General features: G+C 39.7%; 1 protein-coding gene across 8 annotated transcripts in view; it reads left to right on the forward strand.

The window, feature by feature from the left end:
• Nucleotides 1–13,378: 13,378 nt before the first annotated feature.
• ZNF330 (zinc finger protein 330) overlaps nt 13,379–16,925 on the forward strand; it is a 118,210-nt gene continuing 114,663 nt past the window's right edge. For all 8 annotated transcript variants that reach the window (XM_057310087.1, XM_057310090.1, XM_057310085.1 and 5 more), the window contains exons 1-2: nt 13,379–13,547; nt 15,634–15,766. In XM_057310087.1, coding sequence (XP_057166070.1) covers nt 15,647–15,766 — 120 coding nt within the window. In that variant the 5' untranslated portion in view covers nt 13,379–13,547; nt 15,634–15,646. The remainder of the gene's footprint in view (nt 13,548–15,633; nt 15,767–16,925) is intronic.

The following is a 16,925-nucleotide window of genomic DNA, read 5'->3' on the forward strand; positions in this document are numbered from 1 at the left end:
CATTGTATTGGATGTTCTCCCCAGCTCACTAAGGCAAGAAAAGGAAATAAAAGATATAAGGTGCTAGAGTGGCAGAAAGAAAAAGGTCACTGGTCATAGGTTATATAATTGTCTTATAAAAACTGAAACTACTCATGAGTTATCAGACATGGTCAGAGAATTTATAGGATGTATGGGTATATTTAGAATCACAAATAAATGATGAGCGAAATGTTTTTCTACAAATAATGAGATGACAATGTACTTTTTTGTCTTTAAGTGATTAATGGGATGAATCATTTGTAGATTTTGTGTGTGCGTGTGTGGCCATTAGGCCACTTCTGTGTGTATTTGTTTGTCTTTTATTATGATCTCATGCTTGGTTGATTTTAATCTGTGGACAAGCTGGAGGCCTAAGTTGGCAATTCTTTCCTCCAGCTAGGATTTATGTTTACTTCTTGTTGAAGCTGGGGACACCACTGACCTGGGGCCATTTCAGCTGCCTTTAAGGATCCACGACATAACCTGAGCCTGCGATTGGGCTCCTTGAACTGGTTGCTGGCAAGAGGCGGAGTTTCATGTGTGCAGTGCTGATGTTGGTTTTGGCCCTGAGACAAACCCCCCCTTTCACATTTTAGTTTACTTTTTGAGCACTGGTTGCAGTTTCAGCTTTTGTTTTATAGGAAAGGGGGGTGTTTGTGTTGGAGATTCCCCTTACTTCCCATGAGCTGAAACCATTCCATTCCACTTTTTTCCCCAATCCATGCCTATAGTTTTCAAATTTCCTGTCTGGTGGAATATCAAATATCAAGTTGTGGCTAGAACTGCTAGTTTCCTACTTACTATCTAGTATCCATTTCCCCCTTAATAGCAGAACCTCAATTTTATGTAAGGATGCAATGTATCCAGATGAAAACATTGCCGGGCTTTCCTGCAGCTAGGCATGTTTATGTGATTCACTTCTGGTCAATTATCCAAACCCAGAGTCATTGGTTGGGCTTTTAGGAGAGCCACTGACAGGGGTTGGCTCAGCTGTTAGGGGTCCCTTTGCCTTTTTCCCCATCTTCAATTTTTCTGCCTAACCCGTTCCTTGATGGTGATTACTCTTGAGAGCTTGGCCAAAAGAATCCCAAAGACTTTGGCAGTAAAGTTCTTCAGATACTGAATTAGTTCTGGACTTCCTGTAACAGGAGAGAGAGAGAGAAAAAAAAACCTATCTTGTTGAATCTACTATTATTGGAGTTTTCAGTTAGATGCAGCTGAATATAGTTCCCAACTGATGTATTTCATATCTAATTTTGATGTAATTTTTAATTGTTGTCTTCACATCTTTAAGTAGCAGACTTTAAAAAAAATCACAGTAACAAATCACAGTTTTTCACATGTTTGGTAATTTAAAGTGTTTTGCTTTATCATGCTTAATTATGGAAGCAGCTGGAGATTAGATGTATCTATGCTTGTTATTTCAAGACATCCTTACTGAAGTTATAATTTGATCTTAGTCGAAGAAAAATGAAACTATAATTTAAGTCAATACTATCTGATGTGAGATATCTATCATGATTAACATGCTGTCCTCTCCTAGTTAGGAAATTATCTGATTCCGTTATTATAATGTCTTGCTATTTCCTCCAGGTATTTAACTTACTGTACTTCAACTTTTATGATACTGAGTCTGTTTTAAAGGCCTTGAGGGTTTATCTACATGTTGTTCTTTCACTAGTTCCCAAGTAGAGAAGTGATAGAATCAACTAGCCTTTTAACTATTTGCATTTAATTTAATGTATCAGTTTTTTTGGACGTGCGGTAATTATTGTCATCCAGATGGCTACACTGGCTAAAAACCATATTCTATGTTCAAAATTAATAATAATTGACTTCTCTGGTTTGGAAGATAGGGCAGTTTCACTTTGATGTATAATCTTTATTGTCAATATTTTCATCAATTTTTAAAAGTTTATTCCATCTGAAACTCCCTGCTCAGGCAGAGTCACAGTAATGATCATTCCTCAAATAGGGGGAAGTAACTAATAAGAGAGGAAACTAGAAAAAAAGTGAACGCTTTGCGCATTTTGAGTTGAGTCTTTATATTATAACCTGTAACTACCTTGTCAGATTTTTTTTGTTGTTTTCTTTTCCCCTTTATTTGTTTGTTTGTTTAGTTTCTGTACAATTAATGTACAGTATTATATTAATATTAGTTTCAGGTGTACAATATAGGGATTCGACAATTCTGTACATTACTCAGCACTCATCGTGATAAATGTACTCTTAATCCCCTTCACCTGTTTCGCTATCCCCATCCACCTCTCCTTTGGTAACCACCAGTTTGTTCTCTATAGTTAGGGTCTGGGTTTTTTTTTTAATCTCTTCTTTTCTTTGTTCATTTGTTTTGTTTCTTAAATTCCATGTATGAGTGAAATCATATGGTGCTTGTCTTTTTCTGAACTGACTTATTGCACCTAGCATTATATCCTGTAGATCCATCCGTGTTGTAAATGGCAAGATTTCATTCTTTTTATGGCTGAGTAGTATTGCGTGTGTGTGTGCGTTTGTGTGTATGTGTGTGCGTGTGCTCATGTGTGTGTGTGTGTGTGTGTGAGTGTGTGTGTGTGTATACCACCTCTTCTTTACCCAGTCATCTATCAATGGACATGGAGCTGCTTCCATTGAGGGGGCTATTGTAAATAATGCTGCAATAAACATAGGGGTGCATCTATCTCGTTGGATTAGTCTTTGCATATTCTATGGACTACCCTGTCTGATTTAAATGTCTCATGTCCATGCTCCTGGAGTCCCAAGTGCTACAAAGACAATATTTTACTGAATACTCTGGATGACCCTGTAGATACACTGGAGGCCTGTTGTCTAAAGCAGCATGGCACAGGACTATAGATGAGCTGGGCCTGTGGGTCCCCTAGAGCCAGGTACGCAAGGAAGAAGGCACTTCATACTATCTCCCCTGTGCCGGTCACTGTGCTGTGAATTTCACACCCAGCATGTACTTAATCCCTTCCAGTTTTCCTGCGAGGAAGGGGCTTTGTTACTGCAGACCAGGGATGTCACACCTTGTGAATGTTCTGGAGCTTCTAACTTCCTTGTATTTGCTACCTTTATTTCACTATAGAATACAGTGGGAAAAGCCTTAAAATCAAACTAACAAATGCCTGAATGTTGAATGTGGGTTTGTCCTTAGGAATTCTCATGTGGTGTTTTTTTCTTTTTATTTTTTCCCACCCTACTAAGAGACAAAGGTGACACAGGGAATTGTCCCTATCACCTTCTTCTATGTGGCAAGAGGTTTTGGGGTTTTTTTTTAACCTTGTGTTCGCACTGAAGGTGTTGTCCTTTGTAAGGCCCAGCTTTATGTCCGAGTCTTCATACAACATCCTACTCTTCTAGGCCACAGGGCCTTGTCTCAGTGCAGCTGGTACTCACTGCATCCAAGTCTAGGTCACTGGGTTTTCAGGTGGTCTCAGCCAAATGTCAGCTCAGGAGCTTGCATACAGTTTGGATTCCCACTTTCTTGCTCCTCTGAATTTCCATGAAATTCTACTACTTTACTGTCGGCTTAGCCATGCCGTGGAAAAAATGGTGTTTGTTTGTTTGTTTGCTTTTGTTTTGTTTTATTCAGAATTTTGTGTGCTCTGTTCTTAGAGATTTTCTCCAGACATCTTGCCAGAAATATATATCTTGACCTTATTGAGAGAATGAGCTTGGAAGATAATTTGGAGGTCATATTACACAGGCTTAATTACAAGAGTGATGGGCAGGAGAGAGGAGAGTGTTTGGGTTGACGCTCAGATTTCTGGCTTAAACAGTTGGATCAGTGCCTTGCGTTCACTGAGTTAGGACTCCAAGGAGGAGGCATCAGTTTTTGTAGAAAGATGTTGAATTCGATTTTGAACAGGTATCATTTGTCATGAGCGACACAACTAATTTACAGCTTTCTTATTTATAAAGTGGAGATAATACCTGCTTTACGACAGAGTTTTTATGGGTATTAAATATAATAATGAATGGGAAAATCTTAATAAACTGTAAAGGGCTATACAGGCATGAGATACTTAGAAACTAATTGGTCAGATAAAGGAGATCCTTAGCGCCTCCCTTAAAAAAAAAATTGGGCCAGTAGATAATAGGGTGTGATAACCAGTGAGAAAAGGCGAAATGAGAAGCTAGCTCATTCTCAACAGGGTAAGTCTTCTCCAAAACACACAAACCATTTGTTAAGGATCATTTATTAGCCTAACTGAAGAATTTGGTGCTTTAAAAGAACTGAGGGGGAATTGGTCAGGCAATCATTCTGTGAACCACCATTATTTCCCTTCTGATTCTTAATGACAGTGAAATACACGAAAGATGGACAACATTAGTTGTCTGGACCTGGAAAGTGATTTTTCTGAGCTAGAAAATGTATTTTTTGTTTGCAGAATTAAAATTAAAAGAAGCCAAACTGAAGAACTCTTAAACGGATAGGGTAAGAAGTCCTGTGGTTCAAAGGTCCCCAAAGTATCTACCCAGTACACTCGTATGCTGCAAATGAGTTGTAAGTGTGCCTTACCCTAGGCCCTTGAGTTGTGGCCAGAAACAAAAAAAAGTCCATCTGCTTCTAGAAACAACGAGTATAAGAGTATAATTATGAAAATGCAAAGAATATTTCTTTCAGGAAGACAAACGAATAGAGATTTTACCTTTGCACTACAAAAAGGTGGGGCGAGTGGAGTAAAGTCACACACACACAAAGTGAAGGGAAGGAGAAAGTCTTCTCTACCCAGAGAGGTCTTCCAGCTGGACTAAGAATTAAATTTACATGAGACAGATTGATAGGAGGAAAAGCCAAAGGTTTATTACATGTTCATGGAAGCCCAATTATGAAATTAAGACCTAAAGAAATGACCAAGGCATTTATATTTTTAGACAAGACACAAGAGATCTTCAAGGAATTGACACAACCGAGAAAACTTAACTTTCAGAGCTTCAATTAGGAAGGAATTCTAAACAGAATTTGGGCTGGGATAGTAAATTAGTAATTAGCAAATTAGTAAAAAGTAACAAGCGTTGTTTATAAAGTCTTCTCTGTGCTAAATTTCCCATCTCTGGTCACAAGGATGTCTCTTTACCCCCTGTACAGGGAGGTTACCTTTTACAAGGGAGCTGTTTCCCTACTTTCAGGGAGACAGAGGAGGGTCTGGTCCCTGCATAGGCAGTCTCCCAAGTAACTTTTATTTAAAATAATCAATATGCCACAGTGGCCCATCTTGGGGCTGCCTGCCCTTGGCCCCTACAGGAGTTAACTCTGGCAACAAATAGACCTGTCTGCTTACCCTCGTGTGCCCTTTAAGTATTATTTTCTATTTATGCCACAGCAAGGACGTGTTTGGGAAGGACTGCTGTAGATGGCTTCTTTTAAAACTTTCATCCAGATTTTCTGCTGTTATTTTTAATTGGAATTCCTTTAGAAAACTTGTAACAAAACATTGCTTGTTTATGACATGAATCATAAATTTACAGATTGATGACTTTCACAGTTTGACTTTCCAGCACTCCCATTTATGACCCCTTCCAGTCGCTACCTTTTCCTGAAGGTGTTAAAAAGAAACAACAGGCCCCAAACGAAGTCACTTCTGTTACGTACCACGATGACTTAATGCCTAACCTAAATGTAGTTGCAGCCCCTCCCAGGAGTGGAGTTTTAAATCAAGCCTTCTAGAAGCCCCGCCCCTCCCCCCACGGTCACCTTGCCTGCAGCAATCCTCTCTCTTCTTTTGCTAATAACTTCGTAGTCCGGCCATTTCTGCCTCTAAAAGCCTCCTAGTTTGGAGCGCCCTGCTGTTTATTAGCTGGGAGCTGACCCATTCGTGAATCATTGAATAAAGCCAATTGGAGCTCTACATTTACTCAGTTGAATTTTTGTTCTGTAACAAAGGTAACCACTATACAGGATTCTAACCGCACGAATTTAGACTATTCTTTAACTTTATATAAACAGAATTATAATGTAATTCTTTTTTCATTGCCGACTTCTTCTTCTTTGCCAGCTTCATTTGCTAGTACGACTAGGACTTCCTTCGGGATCTGCCCCTAGCCTCCCTCCCAAAATCATTTTTGTGAGATTTAACCATATTGTTATGTGAAGTTGTCGTTTGTTCATTTTTTAAAAGATTTCTTAACATTTATTTGAGAAACAGAGCGCATGGGTGGGGGGGGTATGGGGGAGGGGCGGTGGCGAGGAGAGGGAGAGGGAGAAGCAGACTCCCCGCTGAGCAGGGAGCCCCATGGGGGCTCAATCCCAGAACCCTAAGATCAGGACCTGAGCCCAAGGCAGGTGCTTAACTGACTGAGCCACCCAGGCGCCCCTAGTTCATCCATTCTTGTTGGTGTACAGTATTTTGTTGTACGAATAAGTCATGATTCATTTATCCATTATGCTGTTGAAGGACAATTGTTTTTTTTTCTAGTTTTAGGGTTAATTACAAATAGTGCTGCAATAAATATCCTTATTTTAGTATTTAGTAAATGCAGGTATGCATTTAATATATGACGCTAAATAGTTTACGAAGAGATAGTCCAAATTCACACTCCCCCAAACTGAATGAGAGTTCTGGTTGCTCCACAATTCTTTTTTAGAATTTTTCCCCCCTTTTCGAACTAGGCCCCATGTCCAGCGTGGAGCCCAAAATGGGACTTGAACTCATGACTCTGAGATCAAGACCTGAGCTGAAATCAAGAGTCATACACTTAACTGACTGAGCCACCCAGGCTGCCCCAGTTGCTCCATATTTTTATCTACACTTGGTGTTGTCAGTCTTTTTAATTTTAGCCATTCTAGTAAATGCGATATTGTTACCAGAAACTGGTCTCACCTCTTGGTGGGTGCTGAGCCAAAAGACACAACCAAACCAAAGAACAGGAAAAGGAAGGATTTTACTTGTAACAAGTAAAGGAGAACAATGGAAATATTTCTCAATGTTGTGTCTCCTTGAACAACAAAACTGGGGAAGTTTTAAGCTAATGGTACATGTGTATTCACGATGGGGCTTGTACAATGGGGAATTCAGCTTGAACCTGGGGCAAAAGTCATGGTAAGGTGATAGAATCCAGGTCGAAGTCACAACAGCCTAGTCAGCAAGGGTCACCAACAATTCTCTGGCTTATGTTGGTTTGGAACCTGAGTGCTCAAAGGGCTTTAGATCCTGGACAGGTAACTCAAAATAGTGCATCAGGTCAATCTTTACTTTTGAGCCAGCACTGGCAGTTGTACTGATAGAGCAGGCAGGTTGCAGATACCAGCGGGGAACAAGTGTGTTCTAGCTGATGAAAGGGCTCAGGCCCAGGGAACGTGGCTGGCTTAGTTTGTAGAGTATGTGACTCTTGATCTTGGGGCAGTAGGTTCGAGTCCCATGTTGCGTGTAGAGATTACTTAAAAATAACATTAAATAAAGAAAGGGCTGAAGCCAAGTTCCAAACAGCCTGGACAGACCCCGGGGGATGTATATGGATTCTCCCCTATGACCACTGCCCTAAAGTAACCTATAGCTTTATTATATATTTATATTGTGATTTTAATGCCTCCCCTCCCCCAGAGAATGGCTACCATTAACAGTTTCTGACAAGGGACATATAAGGCCAAAAACTTCCCACCACAACCGGTAGGAGGAGGCCTTTAGATGATTGGCTGCAACCTTAGTTAGACACTACCCTAGCCGTGACCTATCGAAACAAAAAGAAGCTGATCCCTGGTGCAGCTGCCACCTCTGGCCTGCCTGCTCTCCCACCTCAAGAGTGTACTTTTGCTCAAACTGCTATTAAACCCTTGCTTGCTTAAGAGTTTGTCCCTGAATTCTTTCTTGGCTGAACTCAAGGCCCAAGGTTGGGGATTGGGACTCGCCATTGCCATTACCACTGATTTATTGTCCCTGGTGTGATTAGGCTATCTCCTGACCTGATAGTGGCTGTTGGCTCTTACATTTACTTGCTCCTTTAAAATTATTACCTACTGGGGACTTTCCTCCTGTAATTTCAACATATCCCAGCAAGCTCTGCAAGGATTGTGCTTTGCTTTGGGCAGGTAGTGCCACTCAGGGGCCTAAAATGACTTTTCCTATGTCTCATCTTTCTTTTTCCAGGGACCCCTAACTCCTTCTGCTTATTAACAGTATTACTTATGTTTTTTGATTAGCATCGTTCTGATGAAATGATAGCTAATGCCTCATATCCATCTGTTCCCTTTTTCTCACCAGAGATAATCACGATCTGAAGTTAATATAATTTCTGTGGATGTTTTGATACTCTTACTAGGTATATATTTCTCCATAAATAATGTATACAATTGGTTTTTTTGCTTTTTCAATTTTATTAAATAGTATCTCAATTAGATTTCTCTTTAACATAATGTTTTGGGATGATCGATGTTGATGCTTATAGATTAAGTTCATGAATTTTAATTACTATATAAACAGCATATAATTTATTGCTTTCCCTAATAAAAGATAGGTAGTTTAAATTTTTTTGCTATTAAAATTGCTATTAAAACCTGCTACAGGTTTAACAATTTATGCTACCACCAGAATTGCTTGAAATCTGCTTTTCCACCTTTCCTCAATTTTTAGAATTGCTGGGATCTTTCATTTTGGCCCATCTGATGGACGTGAAATGGTATTTCATTGTGGTATTGATTTGGATATTTTCAATGCTAATTCAGATCTCCTCTTCTACAAAATTTCCTGTTTATATCTTTTGCCTACAATTCTTTTTGGGTGTTTGTGGGTTTTTTTTTGTTTTGTTTTGTTTTCACCAAATGGTTCTTAATTTATTCTACATGCAAATCTTTTGTCAGTTACATGCATGCCAAACTTATTTCTCTAATTTTTCTAATTTGTCTTTTCACTTTGGTGACTTTATTCATGCTGAAGTTTTAATCTTTAATTTAGTTACATCCATTATTTATTTTCTTTAATTTTTTGCTTTTTTGCATCTTATTTAAGAAATCATGTGTACCTCAGTATCATAAAGGCTTTCTCCTACACTTATAAGAGTTTTACATTTTTGCTTTGTATATTTAGGTCTTTAATCCACCAGGAATTTATTTGTATGTACACTGTTAAATAGGGATCTAATTTGGTTTCCTCCATATGGGTAGCCAATAGTCTCCACCCCGTTTATTGAATAATACATCTCTTCTCACTAATACTAATGAAACCTATACCATTTATCAAGTGTCCAAATATATGTGAGTCTCTTTCTGGGATTTATGTTCAGTAACATCTGTCTAGTTTTCAACATATGACTCTACACAACACTGTTTTAATGACTAGAACTTTACAATAATAAAGGTATCCTTCTTTTGCTGGTGTTTAAAATGGTCTTGGATGTTCATGGTTTTTTACTCACCCATATGAATTTTAGGATCAATTAATCAAATTCCATGAAAAAGTCCGTGTTGGGATTTGATTTGAATTGCATCAAATTTATTTTTATTTTTAATTTTTTTAGATTTATTTATTTGAGAGAGAGTGAAAGGGCACATGTGAATGGGCAGGGGGAGAGTGGCAGACAGAGGGTCAAGCAGACTCCCCTCTGAGCAGGGAGCCCAACTTGGGGCTCCATCTCAAGACCATGAGATCATGACCTGAGCCAAAATTAAGAGCAGGATGCTTAACCAACTGAGCTTCCTAGGCACCCCTGAACTGCATAGAATTTAGAGACAATTTCAGTTCCTTGTAGTTTTCATATCCAAAATTGTCTATCACAGTTCTGTTGTTTTGTACAGATGTTTTAGATTTACCCTATATGTTAAATGAATTAACGCTATTGATTGTTGCATCCCCCTCCTTTCTGAATTCCATTTTTATCTTCTTTGTCTTTGTCTGAATATTTCTTTATTTTGTCATCACTTTTTGTAGTGAATACTGGGAAGCACCACCCATATTTCTCTTCAGAAACAAAGGGCTTACTCCCTTTGCTGCTGGGAGATCAGTAAGCTAACAAATTTGAGATGTCAGCCCTCTTCAGTAGTAGTCTAGCCCGGGGTTATACTTGTTTTCCTTGTCAACTTACATCTAATGACTGTCACAGGTATATAAAGGCTGAGCCCACTTGCCTCAAGTCTGAAGGGACATCCCAGATTCAAAATTGAGGTGTTCACTGAGACTATAGTATAGGCCAAATCCTTCCTCTGTCCAGTCCTGCTACCATCCATTCCTCAGCTGTTGTTCCTAAAGCATTCCCCCATGAACTCTCTATACTTATCCCTGACTCAGAGTATGCCTCCAGAGAAACCAATCTAAGACAGCTGATGTTAGGGATGATTCAAGAAAGTTGAAGCTCATATGAGATTTTTGACTTGAATCATTGGCCACCTGGCTATCAGTGAGGACCTTCTCATTGGTGATAAATATAGGACAGACAGACCTTGGCACAAGGTAACAGGGCAATGGGTAAAACTTTCATCACTAGTGAACTGGGATGTACTCTAATGAAAGATAATATACTAGTGGGCACATTTGAGAAATACGAAGGAAACTGTAATCTTAAAGACGGAGGAATTGGCTGTTGCCAAGCAAAATCGATTCTTTGGAAAAAGCCAAACACTGAGATGGTTAATGGCTATTAAAAATCTAAGAGTAAAATTCACAAAGCTTCTTTGGTAGCAAATAAAGAGGCTTTTATCTCCTGTAGTGGGAGGGCAGAAAAAGCCAAGGAACAGGCTCGGCACTAAATCATAAGTGTGGCCGAGCTCCAAAGGAGATTAACAACCATACAGCTCAGCTCGGTCGGCTATGCCAAGGTCAGAATGCTGGATCGTAAAGGAAGAAACTCTGATGCAGTGGGCTGGGTTTTGACACCTGAAAATCTTGAATGCCCAGATTCTCCTGAACCCTCTCTTTCGGAACATGGTCCCATATTCCTGATTAATGGGTAATGTCCCCACCACACACACCTTGCTTAAATACCATGCAGAGGCTTCCTTCTGATAGGACAACTAGTACTCCCTTCAGGAACTATCCCCAACCTCCCTTCCAGGGGGTGAGAGAGAGAGAGAGAGAGAGAGAGAGAGAGTGAGGTTGGGGGAGGGAGAGTGGGACTCTTAAGCAGACTCTACACCCAGCCCGATGCTGGCCTCCATGTCAGGACCCAAAGATCACAACCTGAGCCAAACCAAGAATCAGATGCTTAACTGACTAAGCCACCCAGGCGCCCCCTGACACAATTATTATAATCACCGGCAAGGGCAGAGTGGCAGCAAGGGACCCTCAGGAGACTAGGAAGATGGATTAAAGAATATAGTGTCCCCAGGAGCAAAATGGACCCCCAGGCAGCAAGCAAGGATCCTGCTCAATACGTACAATCAAAATAAATCAAGGGAGTGCGTGAGCAGGAGCCTGAGAACATTACTCCGCTAATGAGTCATGATTCTTTGCTCAGGTTTCAAGTCTGAGCCAGTTTTGGGTCTGGAAACCACTGACGGCAAAAAGGTCAGATCCCCAGGAGAAAGACCCTGAAACCTCATAATGGTGTGTACTGTAATATCTCCCCCAGTCCTTTCCCAGAGGATTCTTTACAATTTCCCTGGCTAACTGTACATTGGGAAAATGAGAACATAAAAAAAAAATTCTCAGTAGAATGACAGATTTAGGAATTTACCTGCCTTCTATCAAGCTTTGCACTAAAGACATTTGCAAGACTGTAAAACAGTGCCATTCTTGTATGGTTTTTTGGGGAAAAGACAACATTTAAAAAAATATGCTAAGATGTAAGAGATGTATTATTTTTAATGAATTAATACAGTTTATCTCTTTCAATTTTTTGTGTGGTAAATAGCAATAGATATAGCCCACATAAACAAAGGTTGTTAGAGTCTTCAATTTTCAAGAGCTTTTAAGGGATCTTGAGACCAAAAGGTTTAAGAATTGCTGCAACAGACAAACATCTGTGTAATCTTGGGGCAAGTTTCACAGTCTCTGCTTGTTTCCTCATGTGTAAACTTAGGAGTTAGTACTACATATGTAAAGTAATTAGTTTGTCAGGAGCATACGATGAAATACAATCATTACTGAGAATTCTATTTTCCTCTGTGAAATACAATATCTGCTAAGATGGATGGAAAAAGTGATGAAAGGTTGAGGGAAGGGGAGAAGATTGAATAAAACCATGTGGACAATGGGAATGATAGATCTGATTAGGAACATACAGGAGGATTGAAGGGCAATTTTGAGAGCCTTGTGGAGGTTAGCAACTTTGTATTTAGAGTAAAATCATGGCTGTGTAAAATTTTTTCCCCTTAACAACACTCAGTCCAGTGTAGAAAAGAAAAGCTGTTGAATTAACAGAATAGGGAATGTTCCAGTTGGTTTGATCAGAAAGAAAATAAGGCAAATTGTGATTGATGTGATGAACTGTGTTTGATAAACTGGGGAAAGGGGGGGGATAAAACAGAGAGATAATGGATAGGGAGAAAATAGAAGAGTTAAGAGATTTGAAGTTTTCATTAGGAGGCAAAATTGAGTGAGAGAGTTGGTAAAGTAGGACGTTAGAGAGTTTGTCTGAATTTTGGATTTCAGCGGTTAAGTAGACAAAAAGACCCGGCATGCGGTCATGAGAGTGGATGCCCAAAGTGGAGTAAAGGTGATGACTCCTGGAGATGAAATCAAGAACCCAAGAGAATGGGTTTGGATGGTAATGCGATTCTGGGTGATGGCAGAAGTTCTAAGTCAGGTTCCAAAGTTTTCCACCAATAAGGAGTGGGTAAAAAATAGCAACAATGAAGGAAAAAAGTGGCATAGCTATATAAAAAGGAAGAATAATTATCTGAATGAGGTACAGGGGAACAAGGGGACCGACCGTACCTCCTAACCAAAAGATGAAGGAAGTGTGCAAAAATGAGCACCTTTCACTTTATAGAAATTTAGAGCAAGTTGTCTTTGTAAGGGAGAGGATGTTAGGTTTCAATCAAGACACACTAGAGGCCCAGAATAGGGGAGAATTTGTTCACAAAAGAATGGAGTTCACAGTTTGCACATGAAAAGTTGCAAACATGAAAAGTAGGATGTGAGGCACAAAAAATGTGGGTAGCTGAAAGTTTCCAAAGAATTAGGCAAGAATTTTCTGCTTGAGTCAGTTAATGCAGTATCAAGTTGGTGAATTCATTTCCCTCTTCCTTTAGATTTCTCCTTTTCTTAAAAAAATAAAATTGACCGGGCCTTCCCGTTCCCTGTCCCCCTGTTCCATTCTTCCTTTTTATTCACGTATTCCCTTTCTGCTCTGTAAAATCCGCCATCCATGAGTGGGAGCCCCGCCCCCCGCCGGAGTGGGCGGAACCGGGGCGGAGCAAACAGAAGTGGGCGGGCCCCTTCCTGTCGACGTGCTGCCGTAAGGACGCTGCCGTCGTAAGAGGACATCCGGTCCGGCTTCTAGTGTCGGAAACTGGCTGTGTCCACCCTCCTTCGGTTTTGGTAGCTTCTTTCTCGGAGTCGTGGCCCGCAAGTTGGATTTGCTGCTGCCGCGGGCTGGTCTCACGCTCTTTCTTGCCCCTCTGCCCCCGGAGTGATCCCGGCCTCCCCGCCAGGGTGAGCGAGGTCGGCCCGGAGCGCGCGTGAGGGAGGGTATCCCGCGGGCGGGTGATGGTTGTCAGTTCCCCGAACCGCGTGGCACCTCCGCTGTCGCCTCTGGATGCCCCATCACCCCGCTGGATCCTCCGATTGCAGGCTTTTCCTCCAAAGCCGCGCTGACCCTGCCTTTTCCTCATTTGGTGACACGGTCCACGTCTTGAGTTGAAGCGTTACGGGAGAAGAGCTTAAGCCCATATAAGGCGAGAAAAAGAATTCACTCTTTTAAGTTTCCAAAATAAATTGGAGGAAAAAAAATCGAGTCTCAGCCCGAGCCGATTCACCCCTGGGGATGCAAAAATTTACCAGGATGATCACCCCGTGATTGTTTTCTGAGTTCCTTTGGCGGGAGACTACACAATTTTTTTCACCCTCTAGATTTTTGTCATTTTAAATACTGAAAGGGTGATCTCGTGGGCTTGGAGGTTACTTAGCTGACCACCTACTAAACCTCCTGGCCTAATTTGTCTATATTTTTAAGTCTCATCTTCCCACCACTTGGTTTTTGCTTGGACATTTTAACGTAAGAGTTGAAACCCAAAATAGAAAAATTAATAAGATGAGCTAGCTGGTGCATGATTTCTTCCTGATGTAATAGGGCCTTTTAAATGACAAATGTGAATTTCTTCAAAGTGTGATTTCTTGGAATTCTCTCCATGTATCATGGACGTGTTTTGGTTTCTTTGAAGAGAATGTTCGTGTCTTGAGGGAGATTGTGTCACAGTCACCAGTGAAACTTAATCCTGTCCTTGGAAGTTTAGAATTTGTAGATCTTGAACAGGGCCTAGACGTGAAAATCTGTATTTTTTAGGAATTTCTACAGTTGGTTTTTGAGAATCACTCTTAGAAAAGACTTAAAAAGTAGTTATTTTGAAGACTGTTAAGAAACTTGAGATTCATATTTTGAAGCAAGTACATAGACCCATTTATTCGTGTGTCTCTTCATTTATTGACTGCTTAATATATGCCAGGCAGGGCGGGGAGATAAACAGTGTTAAGAAAAGCGGGGCTGAAATCCTCAGGGAACTTGTGGTCTGGAGATTAGATGACTAGCCGAATAAAATTGTGTTATGTAGTAAAAACTACATTTTTCTGAATGTGGTAGTTCTTTCAACTAAGTGATGAAAAGATGAAAGCTAGTTTTAAAGCCCTTATTTATACAGGACTTTACATACGTACTTTTAAACATAAATTTGAACTCTGTTAAAATTATATGCTCACTTACATGTAGAGAGAAGGGCAGCTTCCCGAGTCAAAGCAACTATAATACCTTTAATATCTTTTCAGAGAGGTTTGGCTTTGTAGTTAATGTTGTCATTTGACTTGATTTGTTAGATGTTTTGTTTAGATATTACGCAGGAGAAATAAGACTTGTTATACTTCAAATCTTAACATCAAATTGAATATATAGCTCAAAAAATGATATAAACTGAGTAAATAATATACTTTTTAACTGTTTCTTATTAATGATATATACCTAACTTTTTAAAAATTTAGTACAGAGTAATTTTTATTTTTTATTTTTGTTGTTTTTTTAAAGATTTATTTATTTGAGAGAGGGAGAATGGGAGCATGGGGGGGTGCAGAAGGAGAGAGAATCCTCAAGCAGACTGCCTGCTGAGAGTGGAGTCTCAAGATGGGCTGGGGGGGAGCGGGGGGCACTTGATCTCAGTACTCAGCTACCTAGGCACCCCATGTGCCGAGTAATTTTTAAAGAATACTTAACTTGAGAGAAACTTTTTCTTTTTTCCTCGGTGGGGGGGGGGGGGTAGAAAACATTTGGCTTCTAGGATCAGTTGTCTTGATGTTTACATTTTTTTAGAATTGTTTGGTAGTGCAAATAAGTGCCTTATTTTAAAAGTCATCTATTTTATTTGGGATAGTGTATATTTAATATTTTGTAAAAGCTTAAAATGTGCTTACCAGTCAAAGTGACAGGATTGAGCTTAAAATTTAATGAGTAAATTGCTTCATTCTACTATTTCTTAGTTTATTTAAAATAGCAAATGCAATCAGGCAATTATATATTCTCTGTTCTCTTGTGTAGAAACAGGGGTAAAATGCCTAAAAAAAAGACTGGTGCAAGGAAGAAGGCAGAGAACCGCCGGGAACGTGAAAAACAGCTCAGAGCATCAAGAGGCACTATAGATTTAGCTAAACACCCATGCAATGCATCAATGGTAACAGCTTTTTTGGATACCTGTTGGTGGTTGAAAAACTGTATAATACTTATCTGAAAAATGCCTGAATAAAATTTTAGTGAATACGGTGTTGCTGCATATATTTTATTGAATTTCAAATCTGTGTTAGAGGCATGTCCGTTGTTTTCATTAATGCTGAGTAGCAATGATTTTGTTTGATTTTATGTTATTTATAAACCTAGCATATTACCTTGGCTGCTGTTAGTGATAAATAGATATGAAACAAGAATACATACTAGGGATTGTGTGATGTTTTCCAGCTTCTCTAGCATTATATTCATAACTTGTCTATCAGTTGGAGACTTTTCATTATTTCTCTTAGCAGTTCTTAACTCATTTGATTTCTCTTTTCTAAACTTTCAACTTTCCTTGACATCTCTTTTGGCTAACTGTTCTTCTTTTCCTGTGCTCAGTGGGTTAGTCCTGATCATTTCTGGGCTTGTTTGTTCAAAGTGTGAAAAAGCAAAATTATCATGTGATTATAACCCCTTTTCTTTCTTTGACGGTGTTTCTCTGAGTTGTCCCATATTTCCCTGTTTCTGGTCCTTTCTACTTTTTCTATTCCTGCTACTCTTTCTTCTTCTTCTTTTGTTTCATCTAAACATAATATGAATTCCTTAATATGACTTAATTCCCCGATGTTTCTTTTGCATCTGTGTTGTGCCATGTACTATTTTAGGCACTGTGGGGTATACAAAAATGAATGACACAGTCCTTGTTTTGACTAGTGTATAGGTCAGTTGTCTTGTGTCTTACTTAAGATTTGTTTGTTTATAAGTAACAAATCCAACATAAGTAACTTTAGGGAGAAGTAGAGTTATCAACTAACGTATAGTTGGGAAGGGCAAGGATGTAGCTGGGACGCTGGGACACTGGGACCCAGGGACAACTGGAACCTGGAACAACCTTGTAGTTCCATCTTTTGTTTGTGTTTCTTTTTCCTTATTCATTCCATTTTCTCAAATTGTCTTACCCCATTTGTTTGGGTTTGTAGATACTGGTAGTTTGTGTGTCTCATATCCCATAATGTTGTCAGAGAGGGAAAAGAACTCTGATAGATTAGACTTGGTCAGGTGCCCATCCCAGGGCTAACATTTATGACTGGCAGAAGGATTACATAACACAGATAGGGCAGATG

Source organism: Ursus arctos, unplaced genomic scaffold (genome assembly GCF_023065955.2).
Source record: "Ursus arctos isolate Adak ecotype North America unplaced genomic scaffold, UrsArc2.0 scaffold_11, whole genome shotgun sequence".
In the NCBI taxonomy this organism is placed as follows: Eukaryota; Metazoa; Chordata; class Mammalia; order Carnivora; family Ursidae; genus Ursus; species Ursus arctos.